Raw genomic sequence first — 16,823 nt, forward strand, 5'->3', positions numbered from 1 at the left:
TGTAGGTTTAAAGCTGTTATGGGTTTTCTATTAATAAACAGATGCTGAAATATAACATCATGTACTTGTAGTTGTGACTTCTCCTAGCATCGTCTGATCAGCATCATCGCTGGGCTGAGTCGGACTGAATTCTGAGACTGTGTGGAAAAAACGGAACAGGATTTGCATTTGTTTTCGTGGTTTGTGTGCTTTAATTTTTGCATTGTTTTTTATTTGCTTCATGTTTATGTATTTGGCTGTGTTGTGTGTAGATGTTGAACATTTGCTGAATGCTACACACGTGTATTGTAAATTAATGAAGTTGTTTTCTTAATTTGCTTGTGTTTTGTCCATGTCCATGTGTTTTCTGAAATTGCAGGGCGCTTGCCCCTGTCGGCCACCGTACCATGGACAGCTGCTGACGTCTCATGGCCGTTTGTAATAATCCGTAGGCCGGGCAGCGGGACCTCTTTGGCCGGCCGGGAAAATTCCTGATTGTCCCGATTACCACTCCGCCCCTGTTAGATAGTCTAGAGGAATCACATCAAACGTTTTCACCAAAGAACTATGTAGAACCTTTATAATAACAATTGTACGCGGCCTTAACTCACCGAAGAGATGACTCCGGCCATGGAGTGCGACCTCCTGCAGCTTTTTTTCCAACCCTGCTTTTTTGAAAAATAAAAGAGTTGTGCGTGTCATCTCCAAGCAAATTGCTTGGGTACTTTCTTTGCAGTGCAATCCTATGTGAGGAATTTGTACAGCAGGGGGCTCAGGACACATCGCTATGGGGAGCTGATGATGAGTGGGAAGGTGGAAGATGAGACGCCATGGACCTTAACAAACTGTTTGTCAAAAAGTCCAGAACCCAGTTGCAGAGATATGGTTTAAGTCCCCACAGCAGCAGTTTGTTGATTAAAGTCTGTGGAATGATTGCATTAAAATCAGAACTAAAGTCCAGGAGGAGCTGCCTGAAATAAGAATCCTTGCTCTCTAGGTGGGTGAGAACAGAGTGGACGACTACTACTATTGCATCAGACACAGATAATGTTGGGGGTAAACATTGACGATAATAATGTCCTAATGTGGGCCAGAACCAGCTTTTCAAACTTTCATGATTATCGGGGTGAGGGCCACCAGTACTCCTTCATGCTTTCCACTGCTGTTTTGTCTGTTTATGCATGTCTTGGTAATACATGCCATTTTGCATACAACATGCATCCCATTACCTGCAAGCATCAATTACCAATGCCGATTCTCCTCACATCAAAAATTCAGGCTAAAAATCTAATTGCACTTTTCCCCCCAGAAATTGCGATTACGAGTCGATTTGCGATTGTTTTTCAGCGTACACCTTCTACGATCATGTTAAACAAAATTCAAAAGAGAGTCCACAGAAAATAGGACGTTATACATACATAAAATTATTCCATCATTTATCTTATGACAAAACAATAAATATAATATATTAAGAGGACTAAAAAAGGATTCACTCAATATAACAAATGATTCACAGTCGATTAATCGCAGTCTTCACGATTAGCTAATCACATTCTTTTAAATTGCAATTTCGATTTGAGAACCATTAATTGTTGAGCCCTAAATGACGTCTTCATCCTGCCCCTGTGACCCCAGCAGCCCCGCCCTCCTCAGCACAGTGGTCACCCTGGGGAGCAGTTTATCTGTAAAGTCCCACAGTCGGGTATCCAGGTGGACCTGCTCCGGTGGCCGTGGCATACTGATTGGGGAGTGAATGATCCGGCAGATGTCTGGTGGGACCTTAAACTTTTCTCCAAACATCTTGAGCACTTCATGTATTGAGGTCTGCTGCACCATCCTGTGGTGTACATTCACATTAACACATGATCAACCACACTTTAATGGAGAATGGCATGAATTCTGCTACTTATTACATTTAATACTTTTAAACAGACTTATGGGAGAGACGTCAGCCTACCTCGGCTGAACTATCAGCTTGTGGGGGTGGTATATGTTTCTGTTGGGCTCCTCTCTGTAAACGTGCTCCAGAATATTAAAACCTGGCACTCCTTTCCATTGATGCAGGGGATCCTTTTCATTTCCCCCAAATGGTCTTTTGGGATATATATGGTTCTCAATGAGAAAAACCCCCGTCTGCAGAATGTGATGTTCAATGTGTGCAGCATGGAAGTCGGGAAGACAGCGGAATATAAATTAATACTACAATATGATACAAACAGTACATTTGAGTAAAATGTTATTCTTAACTTCACACCCAAACCACCCTCACATTTGGATGCTGCTGTTGGAGCATGTCCATCAGAGACATCAGGTTGTTGTGTTGGTATGGCATTATGATCTCATCGATGTCGTTCAACAGGACGTAGCGTGAGCGGTCCATGGATCTGTAAATGCACTCATTAAGCGTGGTCAGCTGGCCAAAGTAGTGCACGTCCCCTCCGCTCTGCGAGAAGAGCCAGCCTCGAGATGGATTCAGGTGTTGGTCGATGGGCCAAGGAACCATCTCCACGAAGCCCTCCCGACTGTAGCTCTGCAGCAGGCGGTCGAGGTCTGGGCCGCAGCTGGTGTTATAGATCACCACTCTGTCCACACCCAGCAACCTGGAGCAAGGTGACGCAAAGTTGAAATACATTCATTTTGCAAAGGCTCCTGTCCAATAAGCACATTTGGGAGTGTATCAGTACCACCTGACTGATCTAGAGAAGATCTGTGTGGAGGAGTGGGCCAAAATCCCTTCTGCAGTGTGTGCAAACCTGGTGAAAAACTACAGGCAACGTTTGACCTCTGTAATTGCAAACAAAGGCTACTGTACCAAATATTAACATTGATTTTCTCAGGTGTTCAAATACTTATTTGCCGCTGTATCATACAAATAAATAGTTAAAAAATCAATCATTGTGATTTCTGGATGATTTTTTTTTTTTAGATTGTGTCTCTCACAGTGGACATGCACCTACAATGACAATTTCAGACCCGTCCATGATTTCTAAGTGGGAGAACTTGCAAAAATAGAAGGGTGTTCAAATACTTATTTTCCTTACTGTAAGTGCTTAAAGTACATAAAAAGTGTTGTTCAGATGTCTGTATTCACTCAAAATTCAATCAAATTTAATGGAATACCATTGTCCTCCACAGATTTGTGCTTTGTCAAGCCCGAGTTCACGCACACACAACAACGATTTGTTGAAGCTGCAAACTGTGCCACCCCTCTATAAACAGAAGGACGTTTTATGTCATTTTTACATGATGAGTGAGCTGTAACATGCTAATTGGTGTGGTGTAGAGGTGATTCTAGGCAGATGTTACACTTTGCCAGAGCCAGAATAGCTATTTTCCTTTATTTTATCTTGAGCCTGTGTCAAAGAGGCATCCGTTCAGCTCTATTTTCAGGCTGGTATTATTGGTGTTATTGTTTTCACCCCTTGTATACCACATTTGGCTAACAAAATTCTGACCTGTGCATATCCAGGGTCTACGTATGTAAACTACAGTACATAAACACTCTTTTCATTGGCCTTCTTCTACATCTGTCATTATAAGCAAGCAGATTTGCTAAGCAGTGATATAAGCATGCAAAGTTTTGCATGCACCACGGTGACACTGCCTGCCCTTACTCTCCTTTACACATATATGGACTAATAGAAATGACTTAGGAACAGAGACCAATGTATCATGTGATGCAATCCAGAAGCGCTACAATAAATAGCAGTTATATAGTGTCAGAGAAAAGGTGACTGAGCTCATTTTGGACATTGTGGTGTGCGGTGTTGTTGCTGTGCTGACCTGTACATCTCCAGGGTCTGTGCAAACTGAAGCACATTGTTGTAGTCTCCAAACAGGTTGGAGATGCAGACAGTGAAGTTAAACTGCGACGGTTTCTCCTTCTTCTCATTGGTCTTCTGGTTTCTAATAGGAAGCCAAGTATGGTTAAATACTTTCACGTTGTCTGGCTGAGTCAGGATACTGACATGGGTCGCAAAGCAGTTTTGAGGAATCTGACACATTATATCTGTGGTGATAAAGGGGAAACCAAAGTTGTCTGAGTGCTCTAAAATTGTTGTTGGACTTGTTTTACTTGATAACCGGCCTGCACAGCAGAAAAGACAGTAAAGGGGTTGGATGGAGTCTCTCTTAAATATGCCAAGTATGCGTATATCGAAGCCTTTCTGTCGCTGGTCCATGTAGGCTGACACCAGTAAGTGCTTGGTATTGTTGAGGGGGGTGATGGTCTGCTCAGAGATCCGCGAGAAGCAAGTTTTCGGAAACTCATACAGCTTAGAGGTGGGCTTATACACCCTGGGTGTCCTCACAGTGAGCCACAGGAAGGAGATGAGGGTAGCAATGAAGAGAAGAAGGAATTTCCATTTGAATTTTTTTGCCCTGTCCATCTGGATTTTCAACCTGAAACAGAATAAGGAAGCACAGTTTGCACATTAGAGAAACAAAGCAAACAGAATACAAGAATTAAAAAAAGCTATGTCATGTGCAAAATAGTTCTTTTCAACTGTCTATTTTTAACAGCATGTGTGTGCGTGGTGTTTCCCCAACATCTTTCTTCTAAACTTAAACCCCTGTTTTAACATATGACTAACAATTAAAGCTTAGAGACTTAGCTTAGATAAATACAAGTCATTGTTAACTTACAAAAAAACAAATTTTACGTTATAGAAGAGATAAACCGGTTTCATTCTGCTCTCAAATTCACAGCCAACACTCTAGGCCTGCATTATTATATGGCAGAGTCACCATACTGTGTCCTAATTAAAGCATTATTAAAACTCTTCCTTTCAAGTAAAAGTCATCGGGTGTTTTAATATTTAATCAGGAACATTTGTAATTTGAAATGTAAATTACAGCTCCCAGTCAATTACTAAAACAATTATTTTGCAAAAATAACCTGTCTTCTCCTACATCTTCTACCTTCACCTGTGAATAGAATTGATTAAATATCCCAGTAATCTCATAGAGTAATGGTTTAAGTAATGGTACCCACACCAGACTGATAAACGGGGGGGCGGCTGTGGCTCAGTGGTAGAGCGGTTGCCTGCCAATCGGAAGGTTGGTGGTCCACTCCTGGCCCTGCAGTCCCATGAACCCTGAGTTGCCCCCGATGCAGCACATTGGAGTGTGAATGTGTGTGAGTGTTTATCTGATGAGCAGGTGGCATCTTGTACGGCAGCCTCGGCCACAGTGTATGAATCTGTGTGAATGTCCCCCGTATGATGTAAAAGGACTTTGAGTAGTCGTTAAGACTAGAAAAGCGCTACATAAATACAGCACATTTACATTTAAACATGAATATAGTCGTTCATCAAAAATAAGCCCTTTTGAACAGGAGAACCTCTTGGAGCGGACCCTAAAACAGGCCCAGGAGGGAACTTCCAACCAAACTTACCTCTATCCATCACATCTTCTGTTAATATACCATACTATTTATTGTTAAGGTATCCCATAAAAAGACTAAAATAAGAAATGCGTTCGTCCATCTCTCAGCACTTCTTTACCTGTCTGTGCCCATACATCACTACTAAATACTGTGAATCTTTAACAATGGACGAATAAAACAGCTGGGCATTGTATTATTTAGCTAGTATTACTCAAACAGGAGTATGACTTTTAGGGACTGAAATACCCAGGACTCCCTGGAAAGCAGTTATACTACTGTCTCTCAGTTCTCCTGTCATTCATTGTAACTGATTAAGTTATGATTTAAGGGTTAAACAGTCAGATGTCAACATTAACAAGTATGCACACTGACTGATCCAGTATTAATCTGCATGCAGGTTACTAAATGTAAAGAACTCGGTGCAGATACAGTGAATGAAATTGTATACAGAATAAAATACATTAGATAAAATAATTAAATAAAATAGTTGAGGCTAGCAGTGGGGTGACTATTTAGGCTAGCAGTAGTAGGTTAATTGGTTGAAGATGCATTTCATTTTGTGAATTTTTAGTTAACATATGATTTTTATAGGGTTACTGAAATAAGTCACATATTTCCATTAATAGCTTCGTAGTGTATTGCTGTAGGTAAGATGAGATATGCCGGAATGGGGACATTTCATCTGAAGAAAGGGAAGAATGTTAAATGAGATTTATTTTGCGAATATTTAGTTGACAGATGACTCTTTTTTAGGGTTACTGAAATAAGTCACATATTTCCATCAATGGTAGCTTCATGTTGTATTCTGTTCCTTGAGTTAACAAGGGAGCTATCTAATCTGTTGTACCCTGCCTGTAATTCAGTAACAGGTTGGCGGAGGGATATGATGATGAGATGCTGAAGCATGTTTTGTTATGAGTCTTCACTTATTCAGTGTCCTTAGAAAGTGGACCGAGTTACACGGTCAAAGTGGTCTCTGTGCTCTCACTCTATCCACGCCCGAAATAATATGCATGCAATAAGGACGAGTTAATAACGCTAACCATTCCTAGCGTTACACTGTCTCTAAAATGTTGTACCCTGCCTGTAATTCAGTAACAGTTGGGTTAGCAGAGGGATATGATGATGTGATGATAAAGCACATCTTGTTATGAGTCTTGAATTGTTCTACGCTCGGGGAGTGCCATTAGAAAAAGTGAACAAAGTTACACAGTCGGGGCGGTCTCCTTGCTCTTACGCTATCAACGCTCCCAAAAGTACTTGCATGTAATAACAATGAGTTCATAGTTAACGCTAACAATAACTAGCGTTACATCAGTAATGTTTTTACAGTAAAATCTTTGCCATTATTAATGTCTTAGATGGATTATGTGAATGACTTTGAATTTTGTTTGTTTATAACATGAGTTTAAAGAACTCACCTTGCCTGCATATCGATGTATTTAAAGGGAGAACTGTATTATATTCCTCCACCAAAGTTCTCCTTTGAGAAAAAGAAATCGGACACCAAAAGAGTTTTTTTTTTTTACTTTTGGGGTTTTGAGATTTTATTAATTCCAAGAAATACTGTCCCTGTGTCCGTCTATGGGAAGACGGAGGCCTTATTTAGATAGACTACAGCCATTCATATTTTGCACAAAGCAGTAATGTCAGTGTTCTATCTCAGGCAGAGCACACAGTTACACTACGTGGAGCCTCCGCATAACCCTAAAAACAGCCTTTAGGTTTAACAACCTATGGAACTAGAAATGAACAATATGAAATAAAAATAAAACATCAGTTTAATTTAGAACAGCTTAGGAACTATATGCTATTTAGGTAGATAAACACACTTTGGAGGTGGGTAAGCGCTACATCCCTGGTCATGGAGACACCTGAGGGAACTACCATAGTGGGGGATTTGAGCACTAAGGGTATTAGTAGGCTTTTAGATTTTAAGTAGCAGAAACATTACACAAGATTTCGAATAACCGCCCTCACTTTACACCCCTGGCTAGACAACTGGCTAGACAACTGTGCAAGAGACATGCACAAAACTTCACAGGTGTGTAGTTGTGGTCAAAATGAAGGCTGAATTCCAAGATGGGTGTGGTCCAAGCAATGGTGACATAAGTAGGTGGGTAGGAGGTAGGGAAGGGAACCCCTTACTTTACACTCCTAGAGCAATTTGGCATTGTGGCTGGTGTAATCCCATCCCAAGATAGTTTCTAGTTCTCATAATGCTTTTACTGTAGCTACTAGGACAAGTTTGATCATAAGTAATAACAAATCTACGATTAGTAGATTATAATAGGTAGAGCTGTTATATCTTTATTATAAAAATTATAAGCCTTTTATATAGTTTTGTTTTAAATTAGATTAGATTAGATAATACTTTATTCATCCCACAGTGGGGAAATTCCCCTTGTTACAGCAGCAGCGGTTTTCTACAGTAAAAGCAAACAAACAGGCAGACAACAGACAACGAGCAGAAGGTACAGAATGTATGTAAAGCGGCGTCAAATAAAAGGTATTGTAAAATGCGGTTGCCATAGTATAAAAAACAATATTGTAGTGTAAGTAAGTGACGTTAAAATTAAATTGAATATTTAATTAGCAAAAGTAGGTAACCATAATAAAAAATTATATTTACCTATGACCATAAATAATATTGGAAAAGTAAGTACTTGTAATGGAAAGATATAAATACAGATGTGGGCAGATTCTGTCTATGGCATTTCAACTTCCACTTAATTCCACCACATATTAAAAGGTTATCTCAGAGATGGCTATCCTAAACCTACTGTCAACCCATGCATGATTCATGGCACATGGTGGCGTACACATGGTGCTGCAGGTAGCTCCTTTTCTTATTCCCTTAAAAGTAACACTAGATGCCTCTGCTACTGGTTTACCTTGGTGTAACAAAAGAAAGCTGCAATAAACTGATCGCCTATGTAGTAAAATAAAATATCTTACCACAGACATTAAGAGAATATTATGGTAAATCAAAAAGATGTAATTGCCATTGTAGCGTTATGTTGCGTTTTTGTTATGGCATAATTTGTCATCGTGGATGGAGGAAGCCAAGAGGGATTACTAACAAACAGAGTGTACATTGTAATTTCCCCACTGGGGATCAATAAACAGTATAAATTAAAAGTAGGCTATAATTTAAGAAGAAAAAATAGAAGAGTGACAGCAAACGTGGTTTTAGAAGACAATTTCCGTGTAGAGCGCCGGTGAGCCCGTGCATTAAAGCGGCGGTGGTCTTATCATAAAGTGGTATAACTTACTCAGAAGATGAAGTGAAGGCTATTCTCTTCCTGATGGAGCCACTAACTGAGGAATACAAAATAGCCAGGTCTCTCTCTCTCTCTCTCTCTCTCTCTCTCTCTCTGTTTACTGTATCCTCGATCCCCGGTATCCTCGGGGCGCTATTTTAACAGGAGTTAAAAAAACATTATTAGCCTGGAAATCCCATGGACAGTAAAAGAAATGGACAATGCGACGCCGTTGTTTTTAATGGAGACCAGTGAAGTCTATCATAGGCACTTTTCCGGTGATGGCTGAGCGTTGCTGCGCAACCTCCAACCATGGACAGTCAAACAAATGGACCAACGGAGACTAGTGAAGTTTTTTAGAAACACTTTTCCGGTGATAGCTGAGCGTTACTGCGTAACCTCCAACTGAGCTTGACGACGTAGATGTGACGTAAGCAACCTGTCTGGAAGTTGTAATTCTTCTGGTAGCTGTGCCAAGAGAAATATCAATCATTCCAATGGAGACGGAGAGCGCAGGTATATATTAGGAGATAATATAGGCACAGGCTAATTATTGATAACTAAAATGCTATTTAACATAATTAAACTTAAAGCCCTAATGTTCTTCTTTAAGTCAAAACTTCTTGCGAGCTTTTTCTGTACTGTACGGTAACTTGGCAACTACGCAACAGCATGTTGTGTGGTTGTGACGCAATCATTAGCTTTTTTTTTTACAAAAACCTCTGCTACGAAGCTATAACATGAGGTAATGGAGACTTTTATACATTTTTGTGTTTCTTTAGAAATAAACAATGGACAAATAAAGTCTTTAAGCTTCAGATGTAAAGTTATTTTTTGTCAAAGTGACGTCAAAATGAATGGCAGTCAATGGGATGCTAACGGCGGGTGAGTGCTAGGTAGGATCAAAATGGCGCCATAGGAGCTACACTTTGTCGAGGCTGGCTTACCCCCTGGGGAAATCCAGACCCAAATCCGAAAACTCACTGAGCAAATTCAAATTATGCTCTTGCGAGAACTCTGGATTTTCAGGGTACGCTGTTGTTCTAATTATAAGGCTATTTTGTCTTTAATAGGCTTATATCTGCATTCCCCTACAATGATCTAGAATAAAAGTCATTTGCTGAGAAGGGTTGAAAAGTACAGTGTAAACACCAATGCAAAGTTGAAACAGAAAATATTTATTTGGCAACATGTTACTGTTGTAACAGTAGCTGAGTATTTCAGTAATGCATAAATAGTCATTAGACAGTTGCATCACACCTTTCCTCATGCTGCTGCACGTCTTTTAACTGGCACGAGCAAGTATGAGCGCAGTTCACCTATATATAAGATTCACTCCACTGGCTGCTCGTCCATTTGAGGATTTATTTTGAAATTCAGTTATTCGCTTTTAAATCCTTGAATGACTTTACCCCACCATACCTCTCTATGCGAGTATTTGCCGTTGCAGTTCGTAAACTTTGAAACGGGCTGCCTCTGTTCATTAGACAGGCCTCCTCTCGGTCTCATTTTAAAACTCTTCTGAAAACCCTCCTCTTCTCTTCGGCTTCTGACACCCAGTAGAGTGTTGATCTTATGTGTATACTTGCATATTTTTTTAATTTTATTTTATTGCTTTTATCTTTATATTGGGTTCCTCATATTTTTAGTGTCCTTTCATTGTGTTATCTATTTTTTCTGTATTATCTTTTTGTGCAGCACTTTGAAAACCTTGTGTTTGTTAAAATTGTGTAAAATAAATAAAGTGGACAGGATTTCTGAAGGTTTGATTTATGGACGCCACTATAAAGCCATTCATGTTGGGCAGGACTCACAGTCCAGCTTCCCTCATGGCCAACCCGGGGTTGATCACATGATCAGATTCCTTCTCTTCTTTGCCCTCGTCCTCTTCCTACTCTCCTCTTTCTCCACCTCCTCTTGTCCTTCCAACTCTTTCTCTTTGCAGTTGTCCTCGTCCCCTGCCTCTCCCTCCTCCTTCCCTTGCTCTATAGTTGGCATCATCTGTTCAAAGCAGATAATTTGACCTTTGACCTGTAGGTCTATAATAAATATACTGTATACTGGTTGGTTGGTGATCAATAAAGCAATTAGTGTTTGCACATTTGAGGAGTGTATGTGTGTGACCTGGTGAATGAGTGTGACATTTTGATTGGTTGTGTTGGGAAAAGGAAAGCAAGTCACTTCCTGTTTGACTGTTTGTGTCTTTAGTAGAGAATTCTGTGTAGTGTTTTAAAGAGTTTTATACAATTGAAAACTGAGTGAAAGGCTGAGAAAAAGCTAATGGTTCTGGAGAGTTGGTGTGTAGTGTGGCTCTTTGATTGAGAGGTTTCAAAAATCGTGTGACATGTAAAGATTTTGTGTGTATAGCAGTTGTAAAAAAACTGTAATGATGGCTGCTCCCCCTTAGGCTAAAAAAACATTGGGTGACCCTCCCCTCAACAAAGAATAAAAAAGACATGACCCTCCCCTATTTCCTCCAGTGGTCCATTCCATAAATACTGAAGGGGCCCTAAGTCCCTAAGTAGCCAACTACCAAACTTTGCTACATTTCAAGTCTCATCCGTTACAGAGTAAAAACAACAGTGGAAAAAGTAATGACTGACTGTTTGAGAATGGAACACAAGAAATGTGATGAATCAGCAGCTGCAGCAGAGAAGAAGCTGTTGGTGGTGTGTCTACGGCCGTAGGAGGAGACATTTCCATATGCACTCTCAGCTGACACTGACACACAGAGATACGTGCTGACTGCCAGGGGAGAGATGAGAGGCGTGAACAGCGGATAGTGTGAACAAAAAATGCTCAACAATGCAACACAACAAGCCTAGCCTATGGGTTACATCCTATGCGCAGAGGTGGAAAGATTACAAAAATATGTACAATTTCAGTACCATTTTCTGTATAAAATTCTATTCAAGTAAAAGTAAAAGTAGCTCATTTCGCCATGTAAACAGCGCAAAAGTAATTTTTTCACTTTCTAAAAACGGGGAGGTAGTTTTTATGTTTTTAATATTTAATGTCTAATTTATTCTTATTAGCCTATAATACGAATACATTAGATATTAAATAAGTTATTTAATTAAAATGCAGTCTTTGGGGATTTGATGAGGGCACATTGCAATGGTACAAAACAAGAGACTTTTATATTAACTTTTTTTACTCAGTTATGGATGTAATTTAAAATGTAGCAAAGTGCAACACTTCAAACAAAACATACTTAAGTAACAATAAAATTCCAAATTTGTAAAAATTACTTCAAAAAGTACACACAAAAAACTAGTGAGTAATTTTAATTAATTAAATTCCCGCGTATGTGTAATGGTAAGCATTATTGTACTTCGGCACTGAGTATAAAAAATGTATTGCATCTACATTAATTATTCACTCATGCACCACCCGGCCAGCATGCTAAGTGATCGAAATCAAACACACCTCCAACGCGTGAACCAGGTGCATGCTGGGTCTGGCTAACGTCCTAAAATGCCTATGGTGGAGCCTTCAGCAATTACGCCTGCTTCACGGAACTTTTACCTTCAGTGAAGTGTGTCAGGACTTTCTACGGTTTTTGACAATAACCCTTGATGTCACTGAAGAAGCTCATGCAGCTCTACATGTTTGAAAACTTTAAAGAGCGCGGTGGGACAGAGAAGCTAGCTAGACTGCATAGCCGGTTGTGGGCTGGTTGTAGTCTTCTTTAACTGTCTATGGTTTTAGCGGGACACAGAGGCTGAGTGGACTGGCCGTATTCTCCTTTGAAAATGGACGCGTAGAGAAGTTGAAATTGAAGCACATTGAGGAGGTGCACAAGACTCACAGACACAGAGTGACGTTTAGGTGAGTACAACAACACTCTTTTCAACTCTCCAGATGACAATGTCAATAACCACTGCGTTGCCTAGCAACATTGTGCGCGCGCTACTTGGTGTGCAGCCTCTTTTTTTTGCCATAGTCTAATATGTGTGTTTGTGGCTGCAGCCGCTATTAAATTTAAATTACGACAACTTGATGTTGTCTGCCTTGGCGATAATTTTGTTCTGCTGTTCATAATATACAAATTGTCAAGTAATTTAATATATGTAGCTTTGTTAAAGAGGGGATTTCATGTTTGAGTTTGGTTTGAGCCAAGAAACATTCACTTAACAAGCTTTTTTCCACTCAAAATGGTAGTGCAAAGGATAAAGAGTACAACAAATCACGCATGGGCTGGTGAATCTAAAAGAAAACTAATACAAACTAGAACTGCAAGCAGTAATGACGGGGTCCATAAGCGTCATGGCGCCATGTCTCCCCCGATGACCCGGGGTTTGCGTGAAAGCGGAACCCAGAGACATTGGAGAGGCAAATGTCGTGAATATTGAGAGGTGTGAGCCGCAAGGTCTGCGCTACTCTGCCGTTGCAAAAATCCGTTAAAGGAGAATTCCTTTAATTCAATTTCAATACGTAACTCTGTTGGTTGTAAATTTGGAGTGCTGTCTGTAGAGAGAAAAATCAAAACAATCGATGCTGTCTACATATTACATATTATCCTCCTGCTAGAGCTAGCACCCATCAGGCTTAGGGCAAGTTTAAATGTGTTTTTTGAGCCTCTAGACATGCTCAAAATGTCATTACAAGTGCCTACCAATGTGAAGCGATTTCTTCCAAGCGAACACTGCAAATTTATATATATATATAGTCTTGTTTTTTTAACAAAGTAACAGTGTGCAATATTGGAAACGACATAAAGCCCCTAATAGCGCTTAATATTGAACAGTTCAAAAGTGAGAATAGTGCAGAGAGTAGATAATCTGTCGGTGTCTGGCTAGATTATTTTTTTTAAATGTCCCGTTTGTTCTGGACACACACTCCGCACTCCGCAGTGATCCAACCAACCAGTAGTCTGCAGGTTTCCACCTCACCTTTTGGTATCGCCTCAGCTCGATTGGAACCTCGACTGAGGTAGTACCAAAAAAAAAGTACCTGGTTGCAGGTCCCAGGGACTTTTTTTCGTAATGGAAAACCAAAAAAGGCGAGTAGAGTCGAGGTGAGTCGAGTAGATACCACGCAGTGGAAAACCACCAAAACAGAGTGTCTTGTACAGTGGACATTGGAATACAATTTGGTGTGTGTATGTGTATTGTACAGTTGTTCTGTGTTGTTTGTCTTTTAAACATTTTGAAAATAGGTGTGTTCTTAGAAACAGCCTTGCCTAGAGATAGACTAAACTAGATTTAGGTAATCCTCTCTGTTATGGCGCAATCAACATATTTGCATACAGTAACCTAAACTTTACAGCTTGAGTGTCTCCTGAACCTTCTTCTTGTATCTGGACATCAAACTGCTCTGCTTTTGAGAAAATGAAAGCTCAGATGGGCCGATCTGGAATCTTGTCCCTTATGAGTTCATAAGTGGCAGTTGGTCAAGGCCACACCCCCAGCCTCCACCAAAAGGACACAAGAGGAAACACAGACACGGTTTAAACACAGCTTATCAACACTTCATCCAGCCATTTTGTTGAAAAGCAGACATTTAACACCCCAATAAGTACTGTAGTTGTGTAATATTAGTTCATCATCAGTGGCAGTAAAAAGTATATGTTGTTTTCCACCAACAGATGTCACCAAAGAGCAAACATTCACCATGATTCTCTGTTGCCGTGTCAGTCTGGTTCTGGGTGAGATGTATTCGTTGTGCTCTCATCATGACAGATGGCACTTAAAGACAGCCATCTTTGATATAAAAGATAAAAGAATATAAACTAATCCATAAAAATCAAGATCAGATTGTTAAAATGTATGCTACATAGTGTAATATACTTAAAATATATACATATATATCATATAGGGGTAACCAGGGAAGCCTTTATAATTTCTGCAGTTTCTGTTGTGCTCCTTTTAGTATGTGTCTGGTTACCTCCAAATTCCCATCTAGTTCAGCGCACACAGCAGACTTTCAATGGTGGTTTCAAAGGTTGTGGTAGTTCGACTACCAACTTTATCTATGAATGTGTCCTCTGTGAGCACAAAAACTGTCTCTGCATTCAATCAAATTATAAAAAAGTCTACAACCAGGGGCTCTGTGAAACTACTTGTGCACAGCGGTAAAACCAGCCTGGTAACATGCTCATAATGACAATCATAACAAGCTGATGTTCAGCAGGTATTATGTTTCCAAGGAGATCTGTGACTCTAAAAGCACCCTTTTGTCAACCTTTTTTTTAAATTAAAAAATACACACTGAGACATGGAACATGTCAGAGGAAAGCTGGGACGGAGGGAGACCAAAGAACACATGCAGAAACATACACACACAGACAAAGACAAGACAAGACAAGGGACCAATCAAATGCGCAGTTTGAGGAAAAAGCTGTAGCACAAGTCAGCGAGGTTGCCAAGTGCCCAGGGTCTTTTTTGGCACTCCATGGATGGGCACTGTTGATAGTTCCATGTACACAACATCCAAAAAGGAAAGGGTCCATGTATGGTTGCAATAATTCTCTTAGCAGCTGCAAGTACAGCAAATACAGCACTTTTTTAAGCTTTAGAGAGCAGGTCATTCAGAATCAAAACATTTACAGTAACGGGTACAGTAACATTAATCAAGGTGGACATTTTGGATGCAAAATTGTTCTAGAACTGACCAACAGGAGAGCATTCCCAGAACATGTGAAGATATGTACCTTGAGCTTTAATTGGGCAGAAAGTGCATAAAGGGCTGTTCATTATTTTCATGAGGTGCATTTTCACGGGGGTGAGAAATGTCCTATGAATGAAATTGTAGTGAATTTGCTGATAATCTGGATTACAAGATACTTGTGGAATGTTAGACTGTACATCATGCCAGTCAACATTAACATTCCTTCCTGGGCTATCACATGCCCAGATGTTTTTTTTTTTTACTTTTATGTGTTTGTCCTGTTTCACCAGCATCCATTTTCTGTTATCTCTTTCCTAATATTTCTAGTTTTGTGCAATGCAATCCAATTAAACAGCCCTACAATAAATAATTCCTTGTGAAGTTGATACCAAATATTGTTCCATCCCTCCTCGGAGAAGGCCGTCTCAAAGCGAGCACCGAGCAGGGATCACAGAGGAGCTATAAGCGAGGAAACAGCAGAGCAGTCTTCCCAGAAGCCGTGCAGTTGAAAGGGTTGCTAACTCCACCCATACAGCTGATAAATTCATCTGACTCATCAGAGATAAAGGATGTCTCATCCCTCTAAAACACATTTGCTCGTTTCCTCTCTCCTCCCAGGATTTCCTCGAGTCTCTCCCATTCCTCCTCGCTGGAACACGAGGTGGGGAGGCAAGTGGAGGATTCGGGATGCAATTTAAGCGCCATGAGATGCAGCCATGATGTCTATTATGTTCACCATCTTAGTTTATTGTGTTAGCATGCTAACATTTGCTAAATGACTGTAAAAATAATAGTAGAGGTTAGGGTGGTGTGAATGTCATTTGCTTTGTGGGAATTCAGCGTATTCCCAAAGTTACTTTTCCTCTGGGGACCTTTTAATGTGTGTTTCAAACTTAAGGGCGTATCCATCGAGTAGTTAAGGCGTTTAAATTATTCTCGTGGGGGTGCTAGTGGAAGGGTCCACCAAACGTCATTAGGGTTCATCCTGTGGGAACCGTGAATGTACCTTTTTTTTTTTTTTTATTGTGTGTACAAAATGCCAAGGCAATACATCTGCTAGCTGATGAGATGTGTGTTTGTAATCCAGCCTTTAACGCAACAACCACACAAATCAATGTTTTAATATAGCATTCTAAGCATTCTATCACTATTTATTTTAAATAAACAGTAGCTAGTAACAGAGAATGTATGGGCTTTTTTTAAATGGTATCTTTTGAATCCCCATAGGAATAGAAGCGGATCTCCTTAGCAGGTGAATTTTGCTAGTATCGTTACACTTCTAAACGATTCAGCACTTTTGGAAACGCAAAGCTAAACAGCTTCCACACACAGGCCCCTGCTCATCCCCCAAACAAACCTCATACTACAGATCTTCAAAAGCCCGGCCTAGCCTACAGAGACCACAAAGTCTCCCATCCTCCCCAATGTGGAAGTGCCTGACCCATATGCGTAAATCAGAAGTTGATTTTAGGGTTGGCGTTGAATCAACAATGTAGATTCCAGTTCAAGAGCTATTTGATTTCTTTTAATGAGAGCTTCTTAAGCTAGAACCAAAACTGATTAAAAAATGTGGTTGATTTAAT

General features: G+C 40.1%; 1 protein-coding gene across 1 annotated transcript; it reads right to left on the reverse strand.

The window, feature by feature from the left end:
• Positions 1-1,494: 1,494 nt before the first annotated feature.
• On the reverse strand, positions 1,495-8,675 carry LOC117936241. Its single transcript, XM_034859118.1, has 5 exons — positions 8,641-8,675; positions 3,763-4,380; positions 2,249-2,579; positions 1,937-2,112; positions 1,495-1,816 (listed from the first exon to the last, which is right to left on the reverse strand). Exons 2-5 carry the CDS (start codon positions 4,365-4,367, stop codon positions 1,579-1,581), a joined length of 1,350 nt encoding a protein of 449 aa, XP_034715009.1. The 5' UTR covers positions 4,368-4,380; positions 8,641-8,675; the 3' UTR covers positions 1,495-1,578.
• Between the last annotated feature and the right edge of the window lie 8,148 nt (positions 8,676-16,823).

Source organism: Etheostoma cragini, chromosome 20, assembly GCF_013103735.1.
Source record: "Etheostoma cragini isolate CJK2018 chromosome 20, CSU_Ecrag_1.0, whole genome shotgun sequence".
In the NCBI taxonomy this organism is placed as follows: domain Eukaryota; kingdom Metazoa; phylum Chordata; class Actinopteri; order Perciformes; family Percidae; genus Etheostoma; species Etheostoma cragini.